Source organism: Meriones unguiculatus, chromosome 12, assembly GCF_030254825.1.
Source record: "Meriones unguiculatus strain TT.TT164.6M chromosome 12, Bangor_MerUng_6.1, whole genome shotgun sequence".
NCBI lineage: Eukaryota > Metazoa > Chordata > Mammalia > Rodentia > Muridae > Meriones > Meriones unguiculatus.
The window spans coordinates 87,155,679-87,178,490 of NC_083360.1; the positions used below are offsets into that span (position 1 = coordinate 87,155,679).

At 48.8% G+C, this 22,812-nt stretch overlaps 1 protein-coding gene across 1 annotated transcript in view; it reads left to right on the forward strand.

Moving 5' to 3' along the window:
- The first annotated feature begins 14,735 nt into the window (after positions 1-14,735).
- The window catches only part of LOC110563573 (calreticulin-like), a 31,239-nt gene continuing 23,162 nt past the window's right edge, over positions 14,736-22,812 (forward strand). Inside the window, exons 1-2 of the mRNA XM_060365217.1 lie at positions 14,736-14,841; positions 17,499-17,537. Of these exons, the coding sequence (XP_060221200.1) occupies positions 14,736-14,841; positions 17,499-17,537 (145 nt within the window). The remainder of the gene's footprint in view (positions 14,842-17,498; positions 17,538-22,812) is intronic.

Sequence of the window (22,812 nt, forward strand, 5' to 3'; positions counted from 1 at the left end):
CGGAGACACCCTCCAGAAGGGGGGAAATAGTAGCCGGAGAGCCCTCTACAAGCCTGCGACTCCAAGGCCAAGTGAAAGGGTTAACAGCATCTCGAAGCAAACCTACTCAGTCATGCCAGGAAAGGGGTGAGGGAGCGCTGGAGTTGGGTTGTCACATGAGTGTGTTTCCTCTGCCCCCAGGTGAGGGGCTCAGAGCTCGGTGATTCAGGACAGGGACTGTGAGGGCACAGCGCAGCGGCACGGTCCCGCAGCACGTGACAGCATTCTGGTCCACAGCAGACAGAGCGTGTAGGATGGTGACCCCGTGAGATTCCAGCAGAGCTAAGCTAGCGCGTTCCCACTACCTAGTGGTGTTGAGATGCTCCTGAGGACGTAGTACAGATACACCGCTGAGTCTGTGATGAGAAACTTAGGCTGCCCGGGCTACGGAAGTGTAGACCGGACAGACACGAAGATAGGCTGTGCAGAGCTCGACAGTGGTCAACTATGGCACAGGTTTATGTAGTCACTGTGTTTCCCGATCCGTTCTTTGAGAGTGCACCGCCACTTCTTTAAAATGAAAAGCTGGGTATAGCGATTCATGCCTATAATACCAACACTCGTGGGACATGGCGAAGAGGCAGGAGGACTGCTGTGAGTTTGAGGGTAGAGTAAGCTGAAAAGTGAGTTCCAACCCAGCTCGGGCTACACAGTAAAACCTTGACTTTAAAAAAAGGTGGGAGGTAACTAAATCAGCCTCGCGCGGGTCCTCGAGGAGAAAACACAGCTATCACAGATGGCTGTTCCAAGCGTAGCCTCAGGGAAGGCTGCTCCGCCGGACCGGACTCTGGGGTGGAAGACAGTGACGTGGATATTCTCACCCCGGCTTAAATGCCCTGATGCGGTTGGGAGTGAGCTACCCTCCACAGGTTCGGGCTTTTGAACACTTGGTCCACAGCGGAGCCATTTTGGAAGTCTGTGGGACATCCAGGAGATAACTCAGGAAACAGATCACCACGTCACCACGTCACAGACCCCATGGGTCATGGTGCACCTTAGTTCCAGCTGAACCCTCTCCTTCCTAGTCCGTGAAGATGTCGAGGAGCGTTGGCCACATGTCTCCCCCCACCCCCCCCATGAACAACAGCTTTCAAACCATGACCCAAAAGCAGGCTTTCCACCCCTCAGCTGTTTCTTGTCAAGTGTTTGGTCACAATGACTAGAAAAGTAACTGAGATATATATGCATACATACATATACATGTGTGTGTGTGTGTGTGTATACATGCTGTACTGTGTAATTCATGTGTGCCAAAAGCCATGTTGGTTTGTCTAAGTGTGTTTGTTCAATGATAAAACAGAAAGTATGCTTCTGTTTTATGAAGTGGACTTCTGAGAAGTATGCTTCTCAGAAAGTCTCCCCATTGTGAAATGCAAATTAGAACCACATTGAGATTCCATGTCGTCCCTCCCCCTCCCCCGGCCACAATGACTATCATCAAGAAAACAAATGACCAGAGATGCTGGTTTGCTTGTGGGGGAAGAAGAGCCCACATCCATGTTGGTGAGAGTGTGAACTGGTCCTGCCACCGTGGGAATCAGTGTGGAGATCTGTAACAGATTAAAAAAACTACCAAAGCCTACATGTTCATCAATAGACACCGATGGATCCTGAGAATGCTGCTATAAAGAAAAGTGAGGGCGGGAGGTGGCTTGGTAGGTAAAAGCATTAGCTGCCAAGCCTGAGAACCTGATCTCAAACCTCAAGACCCACAGGATAGAACAAGTTGTTCTTTGACCTCCGTACACATGCCATAGGCGTGCGCGCATGCACACACACACACACACACACACATATGTGAATGCGCTGAATAATAAATGTGAGGGAAAACAAAATTTTTAGTCAAGTGGGTAGATCTAGAAATTTTCACTAAAAGAGTTAATCCAGTCTCAGACAAATGTTCACGCTCACGTGTCTACCCTAGATTTTACTTTTCATACATGTATTATGAATGTGTGGGTGTGGCTCTAGATCATGAAACTAGAAAGGGGCCCATGGTAGAGTTAAGGAAGGGGAAGGGAGAAAAGAGGGTAATAGAATACATGTGACATGAAAATGGAAATGGAACCACTTCCAGAAGGAAGGGAGTGAGGAAGAAAAGTGGGAGGAGAGGATCGGTGTGTGTGAGTGCCTGCCTGCACACTCACGGCCCTGGACCCAGCACAGCACGGATGAGGCCTGATGGTGTGCCCCTGCAATCTCAGCACTGGGGAGGTGGAGGCAGGAAGATCGGAAATTTAAACAAGATTACAGATCAAGCTCAAGGTCAGTGTGGGCTGGATACTGTGTCTCAAAAAAGCAAACAAAAACAAAACAACTAAAATTACAGCCCAGTGTGGTGGCTCTAATGCTTGTAGTGCCTGTAATCACAGCACTTGGGAAGCAGAGGCAGGAGGACTGCCATGAGTTGAAGGCCCACCTGTGCTTCCTGGTAGCTTCATTCCATGCCGCTGAGTTACAGGGTAAACCTTTTCTTTAAAAAAAAAAAAAAAATTAAAAAGTCAACAAGAGTTAAATAAGATCCATGTATTTTCAAGTTGTTTCTGTCAGCTGTGTTTTCACGGATGTGTTTTTTTGAAAGTGTGTTGTGGGCTGGAGAACTCAGTGACTGGGAGCGTGCACTGTTCTCACAGAGGACTGAAGTCCAGCTCCCAGAATTCAGTCACCACAAGTAACTGTCTTTAACTCCAGATCCAGGGTATCTGAAGCCTTTTCCTGGCCTCCTCAGGCACTGCACTCACAGGCACAAACCCGTGTGAGTTCGTGTTCAGACACACACATTTACACAGAATTAGAGATAATTTTTAAACACCGTAGACACAGTATAGACAGTATCATCAACCTCTAAAGCTGCCTAAGCTCTCCCTGGGGTCATCAGGCAGCAGCAGGCTCCACTTGGCTTCAAGTGCAAAAAGACAGACCAGCAGCCAAAGGCAGGAGGAAGCGCTTTGTCTTCAGACAGAGTCCGGTTCATAGCACGCTGTCTCCATCCTACACTCACGAGCTGAAGTTGAACGTGGTGGGGACATTGGTGTCGTTCCTACGTTCTTCTGTTACAGGCCTTTCCTGGAATGGCAAGTGTGGAGGAGAAAGAAAATGGACTCAAAAAGAAGAGAGCACTAATCATTGTGCCTATAAACTCGAGGACGGGAGTAAGGGCTAAAACATCACGCAGAGGGTCGGTCATGCTTGGTGCTGGGATGGTCCTCAGGGCCTGCATGTGCTAAGCGCACACTCTGCTACCGACGTACACTGCTAGCCCAGAATGTAAGGTTATTTGTTTGGTTTGTTTGTTAAGGTGGAGGTCTTGCTGTACAGTGCAGGCTGGCCTTGAACTCATGATCCTCCTGCCTCAGTCACTCAAGTAGTGGGGACTGCAGACATGTGCAAAAACGCATGAATCCAGGATGAGACATTTTAATGTGTTTGTTTGTTTGTTTAGTTGGTTGGTTGGTTTTTTGAGACAGGGTCTCTCTGTGTAATTGTCCTGGCTGTCCTGGACTCTCTTTGTAGACCAGGCTGGCCTCAAACTCATAGAGATCCACCTGCCTCCCAAGCGCTGGAACTAAAGGCTTATGCCACCACACACTGGCTAGGATGAGATTTTTTTTTTTAATGTGTGTGTGTGTGTGTGTGTGTGTGTGTTGCTAGGAACTGAAGGCAGGTCCATCGTGTGCCAAGCCAGCACTCTACCACTAAGTTACAAAGCCCTAATCTAAAATAAGATTTTTATTATTTTTATTTGTGTGTGTGTGTGTGTGTGTGTGTGCACTGATGTCCACAGAGACCAGAAGAAGTGCTAGATTGCCCAGGAACTGGGTTCTAGTCAGTTGTAAACAGCTCAGTGTGAGTGCTGGGAACTGAACTCAGGACCATTGGAAGAGCAACCATCTCTCCAGCCCTTAGCTTTTATTCTTTTTAAGATTTACTTATTCGTTGTGTGTGTTTGTGTATGTCTCTCTCTCTCTCTCTCTGTGTGTGTGTAGAAGGCAAGAGGTCTTGGGCACACAGATAAGCACTGGAAAAGCCAGGAAAGTTAAACGTGCAGGCTTGTCTCTTCAAAGGAAGGAGACGTTTACTTACCTTTCTCCTGAACGCTGGGAGAGGATGTAGTGTACAACCTGTTGATGCTTCGCTCTCTGGAGGCCAGGCTTCGCCTGAATCCCCCAGAATATGATGCTTGCTTATCCCAGACTCCGCCCCCAAACCTTGACATGCTTCTCAAGCCATAAAATCCGTCCTTATGAGAGAGGTCACTTGTACTTTGCAACAGCCTAGGGGACTTCTGTGTTCTCTTAGGGCCAGGCTAATCCTGACTCCCACGGTACTGTCCACCTCAGCCAGTGTCCCTAGACCCCCATCTTGCGCTTTGTTTCCAAGTCAATAGAAGCCCTCTTTATGGAAGAGGCCACGGCTACTTTATAAGGAGTTTCCGTATCAACATGTCTTAAGCTTGTTGTACACAAAGGACCGAGGTAGTTGTCATCGGGAAACTTCTTTCCCAAGATTGAGCTGTGCTCAAATGTGGCTAAACTACACCTCCTGGTGTCCAGAAGTCTGGCCTGGTACCAGCTAACTAAGTCATGCTGAACCAGTTTCACTCTTAACTCACCTGCTTCATTTCCCTGCTGGCCAGGACACTTGCAGAGACCCCCCCGACGTGTGTGTGTGTGTGTGTGTGTGTGTGTGTGTGTGTGTGTGTGTGTGTGTCTGTGGGGGGGGTGTCTGTGTGTGTCTGTGGGCATGTCTGTGTATGTACAGATGTATGGGGGTTGCACGTGTATGCACAGAGGTCAGAAGAGAGCTTGGATGTCCTCCATCATGCTGCCTGTTCCTTTTGAGGTATGGTTCTCCCTGAACCTCAGGCTCATGTTTTCTTGGCTAAGTTGTAACCCAGCAAACCCTCATCACCCTCCTGTCTCTACCCTCTCAGAGCTGGGTTTGGACATACCCTCACTGACATGCATTAGACACCAGGCTTGTCACGTGGGTGCTGGAACTCCATTCCTCTTGATTGTGTAGCGAATACTGTTAACCACTGAGCCATCTCTCTAGCTCCTCAGGATGAGATTTTTGTTTGTTTGTTTGTTTGTTTGTTTGTTTAAAGATCACCCTAGCAGCAAAACTGAAGCTAAAAGGAAGAGGGCCCATCTAGAAGATGAAGCCACGCACAGGTGGCAAGAAGGAATGCCCAAGTGAATTCTGAGCCACCCAGGGCTACGTAGTGAGACCCTGTGTCAGCACAAAGCCAAGTGAGTAACAAAAGATGGAAAAGACCTGAGGACCACAACAGGGCCAGACGATGGTGAGGATCCGCTACTGGGTACTTACTCTGCGCAATTAACTGATTAATTTGAGACTATGTCTTCCATAGTCCAAGTTGCTTCCACAAGGACATGAAGTGCAGGATGACCCTAGACCCCTGACCCCCAGGCTGCCACCCTCCAAGGGCTGAGAGCATAGATGCTAATTCTGCTCAGCAGGGGAGCTCAGCGCTGCTTTCTCCCGGTGTGTAACTGGGTAATCAGTTAAGAAGCCTTTTGTCTTGTTTTCTTTTGTTTTGGTGGTGGTGGTATATATGTGTGTGTGTGTATTTGCTTATGGGGCTTTTTCCGTTTGAGACAGGATTTCCCTGTGTAGCCCAGGCTGGCCTCAAACCAGAGACAACCTTCCTGTTTCTTCACCCACCCCCCCACCCCACTGCTGTGAATGCTGAAATTAGGGGTATACACCATCATGCCTAGCCAAAATAAACCTTCGCTTTATTGTGCTGTGTGAATGTGCTTTGAGCACGCTCCCCAGACCCTATAGTTTTGTTTTCAAAGGAAGAACAAAAATGGCTCATGTTTCTCAATAGGAAGTTTCCTTCCTGTACACGGCTGTTTAGAAATGTGTGTGCGCGCACGTTTCTAGGAGAAATGGTTTGTGCCTTCCCCCGGCCTTCAGTGTAGGTGCAAAACACTCCACAATGCAGTCTGTTGTTGGTTTGCACCCTTCTCCTCCCAAACTTGCCACCAACTGTTTTCTGCTGTTGCTGTTATTGGTGTCATGTCTCTTAATTGGTATTTGTTGGCCATCAAATAAAACATTTCCAGAATGCTGCCTTCTTAAGAGAAAAAAATAGGAAAAATGTGACTGTCCTTAACTGGGTGTAGAGGAAACGGATCAGGATTAAATCTGAGGAAGGCCGAGTAAGACTGCTGATTCTGTCTGCCAACGGCAAGTGTTCCTTCCACCCGCTCCGCTAACAGAGAGGAGAAAAGGAGTGAAGCTTAGGAAGATGTGGCTATAACGTGGGGCTAAAGGTTACTGAGAAAGGAAGAGGAAAAGGCATGAACTCATCCTTTGGCTTCTTCCCGCGTTCCCTTCGAGACCCACACCCCAGCTAACCTCCTAAGCATCCTCCTTTCTTATGTGGAATCTACCCTCTGCCCCCTGCACCCAGATTAACCCTTTAAAACCTTTTAGTTTTGTTGTTTGGCTTTTGTTTGTTTTTTAAGATAGCATCTCATATAGCCCAATCTGGGCTCAAACTCACTAGATATAAGAGGCTAGCCTTGAACTCCTGCTCCTCCTGCCTCTACCTCCTAAGAGCTGGGATGGCAGTCCTGCCCCACCATTGTGGGCCTGAGATCCCTAGCCTTCTCCTGTATCCCCAATTGAAAATATGCTACCATGGACATGACCACTGACACCGTCATTATGGAAATGCCCTGAATGATGCCCTTTGCCTTTTCCTGTGTGAGTCTACCTTCTCCTCTTTGTTTTTCCCCTGGGAACAACTGGCTGATCATCTAAGTCCCACTTGGAAGCGGGCAAGAACAGGAGCATTTAGGAACCTGAGAATCTGCTTGGTTTGGGTTGTGCCTAGCTCCTCTCTTCAGCAATGCACAAGGCAGCTCAGCTCCATTCCCTGCAGACTACGCACACACACTCCTCTCTGCACAATAGATGAATTTGCTCACCCCCGGTAACAAGTGAATTTCGACAGTTTCTATACTGATACATCCAGGTAGAAGACTGGAGGCCGATCCAGCCTGAACTTCTTTGGTGTGCGTGCACAGCAAGGCAAAACTGCGTCCTCAGACTTGAGTGAGAATCTCCTGTTTACTGTATTATGCTTATGCATAGTTGGGTATGCATCTGATTAAAATCAAATGCATTATGGGAAGGGACATAAACAGAAAAATGATAATAGGACCTAATCTGTCAATCAAAACAGAAAACCGCTGTCACTATACCCTTTATTATCTAAGCTCCTTCTCCTCCTGAACCCCATAAAACTAAGCCCCAAACAACAATTGGGCCCTTAAGTATCCTCATTCATTTGGCCCACTGTCAATCTGTCCATCTTTGATGTATACTGTCATTTCACTTGGAATAAAGTTTTCTCGCTTCTTTCACAAATCTATGTGAGTCCTTATTTCCAGATCTTTAGATAAGAGGCCAAGAAGCTAAAACACCGCCACTAAAACCCCAACCACTGGTGACAACTTTAAACATCAGGTCCTCTTTGAGCAAGACTAACCACCAATTAATGAACAACCCACACTCTCAGTTGGCACAGTGGCACATGCCTATGATCCCAGCACTCAGGGAGGCAGAGGCAGGTAGATCTCTGTGAGTTCTAGGTCAACCTGGTCTACAAAGTGAGTCCAGGATAGCCAAGGCTACAAAGAGAAACCCTGTCTCAAATAAATAATGAATAGAATAGAATAGACTACAATAGAATTGAATAGAATAAAAAAGAGTATTGGTTGTTCATCTAGAAGATTCAGGTTCAATTCCTGGCTCATGGCAGCTTACAACTACCCATAACTCCAGTCCCAGGGGATCTGATGCCTCTTCCGCCCGCACAAACATCAGCCATGCATATGGTGTGCAGACAGACATGCAGGCAAAACATACATATAAAATAAAAAAATGTTAGAAGTCACAAATCGAACAATATATAGTGTTATAAAATTACATATATATTCCAACTTTATTTTTTAATTAAGTCCTGGAACTACAGGCATGGGTGCCCATGCTCGGCTAGACAGTTGATTCTTTTTTTATGGTTTATTTTTTTATATGTGTGTGTAAGTGCTTGCATGGATGTAGATGTGACATGTACATGCTTGGTGCTTGCCAGGCCAGGAGAGTGAGTCATCCAATCCCCTGGATCTGGAGTTACAGACTGCCATGAGCTGATGTGGGTCCTCTATCAGAACCACAAGTGCTCGAACCTGCTGAGCCATCTCTGCACAGTAGATTCTTGGCCTGGAAACTGAGGGCACAGGAGAATCTGAGCAACTTTTCCCTGGCCCAGCAGGATACATGCAAAGCACTCAGTACTGTGCTTCCGCGTAACCAGCCTTCAATCCGAGTGCATCTCTCTTCTTCTTTCTAGGGAAGGTGGGAACGGATTCCAAAGGAAGTAATGTTTGCGCTAACTTTTCAGGCGTGAAATCTTGGCTTAGAAAGGAGAAACTTACGTTTGTAGCAGAACTACTAAGAATAGTCAGCCTCTCTGGGCTTCCCAGAATGAAAGGTTTCCCAGGCAAACAGAACAGCGCAGGAGAGAGAGAGGCAGAGGCTCAGACTGCCTGTGGCGCATCCCGGAAGCAGCCTCTTCTTCCAGATGCGGCAGACAAACCAATACATCCACGGGGAGGCTAACGGCAGAGGCCTGGGCAGGGTTTGGTGTCCAGCTAGCCTTGCAGAACGGCAGGCACGCCACCTCAACACAGAGGGATCCTCACCACGCTGCCTGGGTATCAGTTGCACGGCTCTGACTTCCTATCTAATTCCCAGGACTACACAGTGATTTCCAAAACACAGACCATGCTGCATAATTTATGGCCTCACTTTGTCGCTTTGTAATTAACTCTGCAGAGAACCTGAGGAGGAGGGGCTGTGCTGGTGTGACTCCCAGTTTATATAATTGCACTGTGCTGGAGAGTAACACCGATGCCTCGAACGCTTCCCTCTCTTGCCCACGCACTTTCAGATTATGGGCTGGAAGTGAGCGCGCGGAGCGCACAACTGGACAAATGAAAAGTGGAAGAGCACGTGAACTGACTGACCACACAGCACCTCCTGAATTCCTGTGGCATCCGTATCATGTGCTCCCAATTTTAAATATCTGTTATGTATTGTTGCAGGGTAGAGACCCAAAGGCCACTCAGCACGAACTGGGAATGTGGATTAAGCTGCCGACTGCCTCGAGAGAAACACTTCTCACAGAGCAGCCTGGACTGTATGTTACAATTTTTTAAGGCCAAAAATACAGAAAAACTATATCTTGGTTGGCTGTTGCAGGGAGAAGTAAAGCAAGCAAGCAAGCAGTTTGACAGAAGCCAGAAAGAAAAAGAAAATTGCAGTTAGCTTGACCTAAGTTTCTAGAACGGGGGGTGGGGGTGGGGGTCAGTCAGTTTCACAGTAAACCAAAGATGGCTCCCGCTGAGACAAGATGGAGGACACTTTGACCTGCCTCAGTATAACCTGAACTATTCCCTAGGTGGTCTGGTGAAGTAAACAGGATATTAATCAAGTGTCTACTGCGCCCTGGCACTCTTCTTATTGCCCATTTTCCTATGCCAGGTGCTCTAGGTTCAGAGCGGAGAATATATCAGACTTGGTCTCTGCTCTCTGCAGCTTCTGGTGCCTCAAGAATTCCTTGTAGCAGCTGTTCAAACCTGAAACTGTCAGCTGGACATTGTGGCACATGACTTTGATCCCAGCACTAGGGAGGCAAGGGCAGGGGGGTCTCTATGAGTTCAAGGCCAGCCTGGTCTACAAAGTGAATTCCAGGACAGCCAGGGCTACACAGAGAAACCCTGTCTCTATGACAAAATAAAAATTAGAAGAGAGAGGGGGGAGCGAGAAAAATCTTAAAATTGTCAGGAGAGGGAAATGAGAACTGGTGGGAGCAGCCATTAGCCCAAAGATGGCTCACCGTTAGGCCTGTTGCCTGTGGTTCTTAGTACTTCCAGGGAGTGAGGAGACTGCCCTAATGTTAATCTCTTTAAAGCAGAATAAGCGACTAGGCTAACAACGAATCCAACGTGGATATATTTATATTTATGCCACTGCAGTCATGTGAGCGCACACGCATGTTCATGGCAAGCGCACATGTGTGCGTGCACACTTGTGTGGAGGCTAGAGCCAGCCTCTGACGGTGTTCATGCACACGAGTGGAGGCTAGAGGCCAGCCTCTGACGGTGTTCCTTAGGAGCTGGCTGCCTTGATTTTTAGAGACAGATTCTCTCCCGGGACCCGACGGAGAGCTGTGGGAGGCAGAGCAGAGACCGGGGAGCCTGCTTCTGTCTTCCCAGCTGGGGTTTGGGTGGGCGCTGCTCTGCCTGGCTTGTCACGTAGCTGCTGTGGAGCCAACACAGGTCCTCACGCTTACATGTCAGCATCGTACTAGCCGGGCCGTTTTCTCAGCACACATTTGTGATGGAGGAGGGGGCCGTGAAGACCCAAGAATGCAGGGCACACAATCATTGTGACAGAGTACAAGGTGTGACGGCGTGTGTCCGTAACCCAGCTGTCCAGAGGCTGAGACTGGAGCACCAAGAGTTTGAGGCCAGCCTGAGCTACACAGCAAGAGCCTGTCTCAAAAAGATAATACTTACTTGCTTCAGGAGGTCTAAAAGAAGGGACTTGGGGCAGGCATGATCAAAATATATCAGAAACAGAAAATTGTCAAAAATAAACAAAAGGTTTGAAAAATATCAGACTACAGTCCTAGTTAACCCCACATCACATTGTTGACACGGAACAACAGAGAGGCACAATTTAGCTGACAAAAGCTTCACAGATTCTGCAGTTATAACACAGATTTTTCCCGAATCGAAAACACGACTGAAGCCAGGAGAGAGAGTCCAGACTCAGTAGATGGAGACAGAGGATCGAGACCCACCTCATAGGACTTTCCACCAAAAGACTGAAGCAGACAGCTTGTCTAACACAGATATTTGGCATTTGTTCTATATCAGATACCCAGCATATTTCTGGTCTCAGCGTATCGTAGAAAGAAGTATGATTGTGCATACTATGCAATTTAAAATCCACCCCTTCAGTTCCCTCTCACTGTGCCAGGAGCTGAAAATATGAAAACAAAGCAGGCACAGCAGGCGCTGTCCTTGAGGACTTCATGGTCAAAGTCACCATCCGCTGAGAAGGAGCAGCCCGCTGGGAAGTTATCGGCCATACGATGACTCTAGCTCATCAGAGAGGAAGCCTGACAATTCCGTACTGAGGCTAGCGCACTATAAACAGTGCAGTGATCATTATGAAGGAAGGATGTTATTAGTGTTAAGACAGCATCAATTATACTCACCATGTCTCAACATTTTGTCTACCTCACTGGTGCCCAGAACAGCAGTTCCTGGTGGGAGTTTTTCGTGTGTGTGCATGTACACACACACACACACACACACACACACACACACACATACACACTAAGGGAGTCTGGAAATGTGGAGAGACATTTTTAGTAGCTACAACTTGGAAAGGGTGGTACTTGTCATCTGCTAAGAAAGCAGGTAGACACCCCACAGTGCTGAGGACAGACCTTGCAACAAAGGAAACTGTGTTGCATAAACACAGCTGATGCAAGCTGAGGAACTCTGGACTGGAGGAACCAAATCCGGAATCACCCAGCTGCCATCTTAGGCCTGTGCGGTCCTGTTTTTTCCCCTCTGCCTTACTCTCGAGTCCTTGTCTGCCTGGGAACTTCATGTCCCGGCGCTACCAGACCATGACAGACTTTGGAAGGGTGATTAAACACCTGGGCTCTGACATCCTCAGGTCTGGACTTCATGCAGCGCTGGGAACTTGGCATAGTTCTCGGCCAGTCTCTCCTCTCTCTCCAGCTCTTTGGCCTAGAGTACCACTTACATCCCTCAAACATGTATTTGCAGCCAGGACCCTTTCTGAGTTCCAGTTTATAAATTTTAATTTTTTTTTTTTTGAGAGAGAGGGTGTTAGTATAATGTTCTTGTGGAATATATACAATTTACCCCTGTTCATTCAAATGCTGATTTCTCTACCCCCACTATCTGGTTTCAATCTAGACTTTGCATTTCGATGTTTATTCTAAGCATCACCTGTCTCAAGTTTGTATAAACACACCACCATTTGTTCTCTGTATTGTCAATAAAACAACCAGCCAGTGCTGTGCAATGGAGAGAATAGGGTGGGACATCCTGGTCTGGAGGGGAAGAGAAGGAATCGAGTGAGAGGGGTCAGAGAGCAGAGATGGGCAGGAGAGAACTTGGAACCATGAGGAGCGATGAACCGGACCTAAGATATGACTAAAAGCAAGTATAATGGGTAAAATCTGATTGGAAGGAAGCTATGTGGACTTGGAGGTTAAGGATGGAGTAACTATTGCCCAGCATTGTGCTCTAGATTAACTAAATCCATCCCAATCTCTGTGTGGTGATTTGGGTATACAGCTGGTTTAGGAATAGCCACTGTTTAACTAAAAGATAAATCAATAGTAAATATTAATATTCAACAACAAGAGGGTCTCACGGAGCCCTGCTATTCTAGGATTCATCTAGTCAAGGCTGATCTTAAACTTTTTCTCCTCTGGCCTCCTCTTCTCCAGCTCTGGGTTACAGGCCTATCCCTCCATATCTAGCTTATATGGTGCCAGGCGTCTGACCCAAGACAGCTTGTGCTAGACAGGCACCCTGCACACTGAGCCACAGCTCCAGGCTCTGTTACCACTGTTTTATTTTTGACAGAGGATCCAGTTTTGCTATGTAGCCTGGGCTGGCCTTGAACACGCAGCACCTGTCCTGCCCCTGCCTCCTGAGTGCTGGACTTACAGGCCTGTGCCGCCACACTTGACAGCTTCTAATCACTTATTTGCCACTCCCAGCTTAGCATATAGTAATCAGTGTTCTCTCTGCAGGGAAGGGCTCATTACCTGTTCTCCTGCTGCAGGCTCCTAAGTGACGGAATGGCAGGTGTGTTCCTTCATGCCTGACCTGTGATATTTTTCATTTGCTTTCATTTCTGTGCACGCGTGTACATTTTGTTCGTGAGAGAGAGCACATGTGCGGATGCCAGTGCACAGCCCAGCATTCCCATGGGTTCTGGGAATCGAACTCAGGTCCTCGGGCTTGGGCTGCAAGTGCTATTTATTACCTTTGAGCCATCTCTCCAGCCCCGGGGAATTTCTCTCTGTGTAGCCATGGCTGGCCGGGGACTCACAGAGCTCCACCAGCCTCTACCCCTGAAGTTAAAGGACTATACCACCATGCCATGATCCCAGAGGTATTCTTAAATATAACCCTTAACTAGACATAGTGGCTCCCGCTTATAACCCCAGTGACTGGGAGGTCGAGGCAAGAGGATGAGGAGTTCAAAGCCATCTCTAGCTACATGGTAAATTCAGTGAACCACCTGGGGAGGGGAGGGGCGCAGAGATGGTTCAGCAGCTAAAACCACTTGCTATTCTTCCCGAGGTCTTAGCACTCCCTCCCCCAAGTGGCAGCTAGCGGCCGTCTGTTTGTTACTCCAGTTCCAGGGGACCAAACACCCTCTTGGGGCACCAGGCACACACATGGCACACACACCGACATACATGCAGGTGAAACACTCACACGCACAAAGAAAATGAAATTAAAGACAACAGCAGTCTGGTCTGAGACTGTCTCCAACGGCATCACTCTCTCCACGGCTCCCCACGCCAGCAGTAACTCCTCAGCTCTCCGGCTGCTGGCGGGAGGTCTGTGCGCAAGGCCCCCATCGGCCCCCATCGGCCCCAGCTCTACGCTCACTGGTCACCGTGCTCAAGCCACACTTCAGCGGATACATTAAACAGATAGCGAAGAGAAGTGCGTCACAGGTCCTGGACCCAGAAGGCCTGAGTTCTGGATCCGGTTCTGTCTACCTCCCTCTGGTGCTGGCAAGCTGCTTGTGTCCGGGGGCCTCGGCCTGAGCCTCACGCCGGTGATGCCATCCATCTGTGTGAGGGTTGAGTGGTGCCTCCCGTGTTGGCGATCGGCACACTCTACCGCGGTCAACAAACCGTGCCTTTCCCTTCCTCGGGCCTCATTCTTTTCACAGTGAGGGAAACAGCAGCGGCTCCATGGCTATGGCCGTGAGAAACAAGATCCATTTTCGAGTCTTCCCCTCCCTTTGCCCCTTTCTTCTTCCCTGGGTCAGCCAGTCACCTCCTGCATGGTGCTGTCCTTGAGACCTGTCCTGGATTAGCACCTTGGGCCTTGCGTGTTTTTGTTTAAATAAACAGACATCACACTGCTACCATAGTATCTTTATTGGCGCAGTGGAGGAGTGAGTGGGTGAGTGGACAGATGATGGACAAAGGAAAGGAAGGATAAGGGAAGGAATCATGGCGAGAACGGTTTGAATCCAATTACTCCACAGTTGAGCAGGCTCCCGGGGCTCCCCAGAGGCCGGCCTCAGCTGGCCCTGCCACTCCCCCACACTCTGGGGAACCCTGCCCTGTAGCTCCCTTGACACGAAGGCAGAGCCGCTCCAACACTCTCAGCTCGTGGTCCCCAACCATTGGCTGCGGCCTCTCTTGCTTCGACCCAGGCCACGAATGGGAGGCGGCCAGGTGCTGGAGCAGGTGATGTCAACCTGAGCCCCAGGGTCAAGGTGAGAGACAGCACAGGGCACCTGGCTGGGGACGCACCTCTCCGAGACCCCCCTACAGGACCCTGAAGATGCGGATCCCATGGCTGCCGCCTGTGCTGCTGCTGCTGACCGCCTGCACCTTGAGCACCCAGAGGAAGCGCCTCGTCTACTTCCGGGAGGAGTTCAAAGATGGGGGTAAGGGAGAGGGGACCACTCCTCAGCGCCCCTGCTCCTTCTCAGCCACCAGGTGCTGGAGAGGGCAGGCTAACTTCCCCACCCTGGAGCCCAGTCAGAACGGTTCCAATCCCCAGCTGTGGCCCCGCGTCTGCCCAGATCTCTTCTCCAGTAAAAGAGGTCAGACTAGATCTTGAAAATTATTTTGGAGGTGTGGTGCAGTCACCCTTTGATCTGGAGACTGAAGCAAGTGAACCCGGAGGAAAAGTGTCTCCGCTGGTGAGGACCCCAAACTGCCCTATTCCAGAAAACACAAGGCTTGGAGGGTCTGGGCGTTCACCTCATCCAGCCTTCTCCCTGGCCTGTCAGCAACACCTGGGGATTAGGCAGGGCTACCTACCTCAAGAAGAAGGCAAAATTCAAACAGTGTTCTGAAGCATGAATGAAAGTTTCTCAGGATGAGACTGGGGCATCTTAGGGCAGTTGGCAAGTGTATGGAGAGGTTAGGGAAAGGGGTAGGAGAGGAGGGCTAGCTCAGGAGGCTTTGGAGCCTGGTCCTCTACGGAAGCAGCGTGAACTACTAGTAAAACCTTCTCTCAAAATTCCAAAAATGAAAAGGCAGCCTAGACTGTAAGACTGCGCAAGTTTGAGTCTAGAGATGGGAGGCTTAGAGGCTTAGAGATAGGAGGCTTAGAGGCTGTTGGAATTTTGGTGAAAGAACGGAGATGGCACCAGGGTGGTGGAGATCAGATGACAGGGAGGGCAAGAGCACTCTCGACCCCCTGACTTGCTGTGGGGGAACCTTTTCGCCTAGGACGCTTGGTGGGTTGGTGACCCCTTCCCTGGCTGACCTTTCAGTGAGCCCAGCACGGCCAGGGCTCCTGGACCATCTCCTGCTTGGCCTGGCTGAGACCCAAACCCTCATCCCTCCCAGCAGAGGCAGTCAACAAGCAGGCCTGCGGGCGCTTCCCCAGGGACTGAGCTCCACTTGTCCAATGTGGAAGGAGGGGGGCGCCCACGACTTTTATTGACAAATGTTTCTGAAATGTTCCTTGGAGTCAGGAAAAGGCCAACACTGTGAGTGGAGCCTCGAGGCAGCCCCTTCTCCGGGAAGCCCTGCCTGGACTGGCTCTGGGTCCCTCCTGGGTCAACCGGCCCACACTCTGTGACCGTGTTCCTCTCTGATTCCCTTCTGCCCTTCAAAGTCTGTGGCTGCTTAGGGAGGAGCCCAGCATAGGACTATAGACAAGCAAGGAGTGGGCTTTTGACATGTGCCAAAAAAGAACACCCTAAGAAGAATATGTCGGCACGGTTCTCCCATAAAAGGACCAAACACTTATCTTCTGTAATTACCCACCAGGAGGCCGGTCAGAGGGACATGCAGGTTCTGCTGTGGAGGAAGCTGGCAGGTGGGGTCTCCACCTTCTGAAGCCTTTCCTCAGGTTAGCGGGACCCAATACCGTTAAAGTGGTCAGACCTGGGGAGAGTTGGGCACTGGCTTGTTCTAGCCTGATTCAGAGAGGCTGATCTATAAGGCAGATGCTCAGTTCATTCATAGCTAGTGTGTTGAAAACACGGCTGAGGTGTCCTCCTGACCTCCGGACTTCTCCGTCTGAAATAGACCATCCACTCACTGGGTTGTTTAGATTTGTTGTTGTTTTAAGTCTGAGAATTATCTTTAATCCTTCATTTTTTTCCTTCTCCCTCTAGTTGATGAGCAATTCTAACTGATTCTATCTTCAAATTATATTTAGGATAGTATAATGACTCTGCCTGTAATTTCAGCCACACTTGGGAGGAGGAGGCAGGAGGATCTAAACCCCGGGGCCAATCTTAGCTATAGAGCGAGTCTGAGGCCAGACTGGACTACCTGAGATCCTGTGTCAAAAAGCATCACCCCCACTGGGAATACTAATCTACTCAAAACACGCTTTGTGCAACCACCACATCCCTGCCCCTCACTCCCAGCCCATCCAGCTCAACCTCACAGTGCACACTACAGCAACTTGAGTGGCTCCTCTGCTACTTCTGCTTCCCCGAAATCTTCTTTCAGCTCTTGTTTGGTTGGTTTGGTTTAGTCTGGTTTGTTTTTTTTTTTTTTTTTTTTTTTTGTTTTTAACACAGGGTTTCTCTGGAACTCACTCTGCAAACCAGGCTGGTCTGGAACTCGTGGAGATCCCCCTGCCTCTGCCTCCTGAGTGCTGGGATTAATGGCCTGTGCCACTGCACCTGCCTTGGTTTTGTTTGAGGCAGGGTCTCTCTGTGGGAGGTGGGAGGATGTAACTCATCGCTAACTTGCCCAGCGTGCACAAGGCCCTGGTTTGAGCTCGGGCGCAGCGGTACTAAAAGCAGGTGGGAGAGAAAGGCATGATCTGGGTGGTGCCTTCAGTTTTACAGCTAGGAAACCCCGGGGCTGGCTCAGCGGGGCCATGGGTCTGGAAGGGGCCAGCTTAGCGGGGCCATGGGTCTGGAAGCCGGTGCAGTGGGCCGAGGGTAGGTGAAGGGGTAGAGCGCAAGCACAAAGGAGTTGGTCACGCTTTGGCAAAGTCTGCCTAGCAGAAGCAGAACCCGGGTGGATCACGTGGATGAAAAGTACAGGTTCAGTGGACGCGAGGCGAGCGCTTTGCCAAAAGGTTATGGAGAGGCGTGAGCAAGGCTTGGGGGCCCTGTCCCTGCAGTTCTGCGCCCGACTGAGCGCTTGGTGCACAAGAGCTCAGGTAAGTCCACGGAGAAAGCGGGGTGTGCTGGTACCCGCCTGCGATCCCAGCTCTTAGGAAAAGGACAGAGAGGGCGTGAGAGTTCTAGTGATCCTTGGAAACAGCCAAGTTTGAGCATACGGGAGCCTCTGCCTCAAAGACCCAAACGAATGAGTCAAGAATATAAAGTTCTAATGTTATGGAAAATGTTTTGCCTAAACATTTAAATATATCTAATGTTATACAAAAATATGCAAGATTACATGTAAGGAATGTTTTGTCATTCTGGAACGTGAATCTATGCAGAGGAAAGCTAATAGAAGGAAATTATGCTAAAATGCAAACGGTAAATACCTTCACCATTACAGATGGACCGGTTTAGCCTTAACTTTTTTCGATAACAGACTTATATTTTTAATTATAAAACAGCAAAATAACCTGAAAAAAAAAAGTAATCCCTTCACCAAGCAGGCAGAGAAAGGAAGATCAGGAGTTCAAAGCTAGTCGCAACTATTTAGCAAGTTCAAGGCTAGCCTAGGTTATATGAAAGAAAGAATGAAAAACAAAACAAAAACAAAAAAAACTCACTAAAGGGAAGAAAAATAATAAACAAAGTAACTGTTCTGTCATTCCGTTTCCTCTTAGACCCAAATTTCCTGCATTACCCCCAGCCCTCTCTAGCTCATCTGTACTCTGTACTTTAAGCCACAGTAAAGAAGCATGGATTTCCATAGGCCTCACATACAGCCCGAGTCTCAGATCACTCTGCAAAGTAGCTGTTCATTTTCCCAAAGCCCGAAGAAGCAGAACAGGCAGTCTGAGGTCACAGGGCTATTAGAGTGACAGATGTAGAATTTCAGTCTAGGACCACAGGACTTCAAAACTCATTTTCCTTGTACTGCTTCGGCTCTCTTCCACCGCCTCCACCCCCACGAGCCATGTTCGTTGAAGGCCTTCTAGCTTGGCAACCATTCTGAAAGCAAATCTTATATGCTTTTAATGTCAGCAGCAAAAGGGCGCAGAGAGGTCACCTAATCCAAACGCCTCCCTGAGGCAGACAGAGATTCAGGTCCTTGCTTTCTGCTGTTCCTTTAGAACATTCCAGGCCACAGCACTGATGGGGTGATGCCCTTAGAAGGCACCTTTCTTTATGCAGACGGGGAAACTGAGCCCCAGAGATACAAGGTCATTTTCCCAAAGCTCCACAGTGCACGGTGGCGGAGATTCTTGTCGAGTCGGGGTCTCGTTCCCTCGTGAAGCATCCGGTGGTTGCTGCTGAGAGCTGCCTAGTGTCGCCCGGCCAGCAGACAATAATACCAGTGACCTCTGGCACAGCATGGGCCTGTGGAGGCCCAGAACTTTCCCAGGGACTGGCACATTACCACAGGCAGGAGCACGGACAGAGGAAACGGGAGAATGACCATACTGACAACCCAGACAGATATGACGGGAAAACGGATGGCCACAGCCACCACCATTGTGAAGATATAAAACCAGAAGGAGAGAAATTGGAATTCCAATGAGGGTCTCAATGATGCAGGAGTCACCAGGGGTGTGTGTGTGTGTGTGTGTGTGTGTGTGTGTGTGAATGTTAATTCGGTTAGCTCTCAGACTTGTCTATGAAAACTTGGCCGGAGAGACTTTCTGACACAAAGGGCCTTTGTGCCCAGCTGGCAGCACCGCACTGGGGCAGCCCAGCAGGGCCGAGGGACACCCTGCTGCCTGGGCCTCCGACTGATAAGCAATTGAGACCATCTGTGAATCAGGGACACTTGGACATGCTGAGCCTGGGGAAGAACTGCCCTGGACAGATGCCCAAACCGAAGGGACCTGGTCCAGCTGGCCTTTCCAGAGCTCAAACACAGAGCCATGGCGAGGATCTCTGGAGGCTGCAGGGACCAGGAGCAAAAGTGGGGCCTTGGGATGGATGCTACTGCTGGTTCTGGTCCCGCTGTCTGCCCAGGGGGTGGCTGTGCATAATTTACTAACCTTGTCGGCCCTGCTCTCTTCTTTTTAAATTTACTTTTTGTGGGGAACCAAACCCAGAGTCTTGCACGTGCCAAGAAAGTTCTCTGAAGCTACACATGGCCCACTTCCTTGCTGAGATTGTGTGAGACAGAGGAGGCCATCCTGACTTCCATGTGGCTGCCGTGAAAACTGAATGGAGACAAAGCGTGGGAACCATGCACAGCACGGCTCCCGTACCTTCCCCTTCTCTGTGTTACCCTGCTGGTGGAGCCCTCTTAGAATGTGCCTCAGTTTCTTCAACCAGCTACTTCATCAAATGCCATCTCAGGACAGAGGCTGGCCACTCTATCAACTAATACCTCAGGACTCTAATTTCCTTCATAAAAAAAAAAAATCGTAGTTCCCCTGCTACTATATTGCACATTGTATCTTTAGATTATCTTGTTTAAACTTTGTCATCTTACTCTCCAGTCAAGGCACAAACTCCATGAAGGAAGGGGCTTTATTATTCTTATTGCCCAGTACAAATTAAGCTTCATAAACAAATGAGTCAGCAGAGGGAAGAAGGGAGGAAATTTGTTTAAAAAAGAAAATTGTATTAGTCATCACAGTCCAGCATGGAAAGAAATCAGGGCAGGAACTCAAGGCAGGAACTGGAGGGGAGGTGGTGAAGGAATGCTCCTCCTGGTGTGCTCCTCCTGGCTTGCTCAATTTGCTTCCTTACACCAGCCCAGGAGAGGTGACCCCACCCAGAATGGGCTGGACCCTCTGGCATCCATCCCTAACTGAGAAAATGTTCCTCAGGCTTGCCTTCAGGCCAATCTTAGGGAGGCATTTTCTCCGTTGAGGTTCTTCTTCCAGGATGGCCTAGCTTGTGTCAAGTTGACAAAAACAAAGCGAAACAAAACCTAGGACAAGGTGGAGGGTCTGGAAAGTCTGCTCAGTTGACTTTCAGCACTTGTTGTGCAAGTATGTGTGAGGACCAGACTGTGGGTCCCCGGAAACAGTGCAAATCCGGGTACGCCACGTGTGGGTTTGGAGACAGGCACATCTCTAGAGCTCATTAAATAGGGTTGAGGGTGCAGTTCAATAGCAGGGCATTTTCCTGGCATGTGTAAGAGCCTGGAATCAAGCCCCAGCATATCACACACACACACACACACACACACACACACACACACACACACCCTAAGCTAAACTATACATTTCCAGTTCATCCATGTCAACACACAAATGTTGTGCTCTAGCTAAACTACTCTAGGGCTGTGGAGAAGGCTCAGCAGGTAAAGAGCTTGCTATGGAAACAGGAGGGCCTGAGTTATGATCTCTGAGACTCAGGTTTAAAAGAAATGAAGGACATGGCGGACTGCCCCTGTCATGCTGGCACCGAGAGGGCTCGCCAGCCAGCCAATCTAGCCGAATGGAAGAGTTCCAGCTTCCATGAGATAGCTGGTCTCAAAAAATAAGGAGAGGGCAGTAGGCCAGTCATGGTGATGCACACCTTCAATCCTGGCCCTTGGGAGGCAGAGACCTCCTGTGAGTTTGAAGCCAGTTGTACTTACATACCAAATTTCAGGCCAGCCAGGGATTATAGTGAGACTCTGTCCAAAAATAAAAATAAAAGTAGAGAAGCAGTTAAGGGAGAGCCTGGCCTCATCTACTGGCCTCCACACACAATTTCTCTCTCTCTCCCTTTCTCTCTTTCTCCTTCACTCTTCCCCTCTCTTTCCCCCTCTCCATCTTTTTTCTCTTTTTCTGTCTCTCTCTCCTTTTATTCCTTCCCTCCCCTCCCTCACACGCAATCACACCCCAAAATGAAACGGTTCTTAAAAATTATCCCCAGTGGCCACACTGTGGCTTTACAGTATTATTTGCCACTCAAAGACTGCTGCTAAACACTCTTTACAGGAATGCCTAATTCTAGGGCCAGGGGAGGGAATAGACTTACCGTTTTATACTTCCAAGAAGTAAAGACACAGTGAAGAAAAAGGAAAATCAAAGGACCTTTCCAGAGAGCCAGAAGCCAATGGAAAGAGCATCCGAGGCTAAGAGACCTTGGAGAAGTAAAATAAATAATGTAGCCTCATTACAATTCCAGGTAGAGCATCATTAGAGCAGAGATAACTGAGTGAACATGGCTCAGTTTTCATACCATCCTGTTAACAGTGGGTGATAGAGGCACTTGACTTCTGGGATCTTCCTTCCCAAAACCTATGACCCTTGTCTGACCTCAAGAGCAGTATCAGAAAGCTCTAACTGAAGGACGTTCTACCAAGGTTCTGTGTGTCCCTTCAAGTGAAAGTCGTCACACAGGTAACCCTGAGGAGTGGTCACTAAGTAGAAAATCCACTGAGGCACACAGCTAAATGCACTGTGTATCCTATGTAGCATCCCCAAACAACGACAACAAAAGATTATTAGGTAAAAACTAATGTAAAGCATGACTCTTAGCTCATCCGAACCACAGGAATGCCAACAGGAGGGAAAGCGGTGCAGGGTGCGCCCTTGACATTCTCCTGAGGGCCTGAAGATGCTCTAGAGCAGAGGTTCTCAACCTGTGGGTCCTGGCCCCTTTGGGTGTCAAGTGACCCTTTCACAGGGGCCACCTAAGACCATCAGAGAACCTGGATTATTTACATTATGATTCACGACGGTAGCAAGTTTACAGCTACGAAGCAGCGATGAAAGTGGTTTTATGGTGGGGGGGTGTCACCAAAACATGAGAAATTCTATTAGGAAAGTGGAGAAACACTGCTCTAAAGTAAAAGCTGAATTTTAAGAGATGAAAAGTAGGGCCTAGATGGTTTCCGGGGTAAAGGGCTTGCCACCGAGGCTGAGCACCTGAGTTTGCTCTCCAGGACCCACAAAGTGGGGAGGAGAGAACCAGCTCCTGCAAGCCGTCCTCTCTCTCTCTCTCTCTCTCTCTCTCTCTCTCTCTCTCTCTCACACACACACACACACACAGAAATAAAAAATTTACATGTAGTAAAAACAGGGAGTAGAACCAGGAGAGGCACACACCAGAAGTCCCAGTTTAGCAAGTAGAGGCGGAAGGGTCAGAAATTCAAGGTCATCCTCAGGCTGAACTCACTATCTAGCTGGCACAAAGTTCATGAAATAAGTGTGGAGGTCAGAGGACCCTGTCCCAGAAAAGAGGGGAAAAAGTGTTTAATAATAATAATAATAAAAAGCCACCTCATTATTTCACCTAAAATTTTTCTCTTCAAAGCTTTAAAGAAATCAGTTAAAAGAAATGAATCCTATTCTTTCACTTAATTAAGCTCCTAAGACAGTTCCTAGGCGTATATAAAACTTTATATTAATCTCA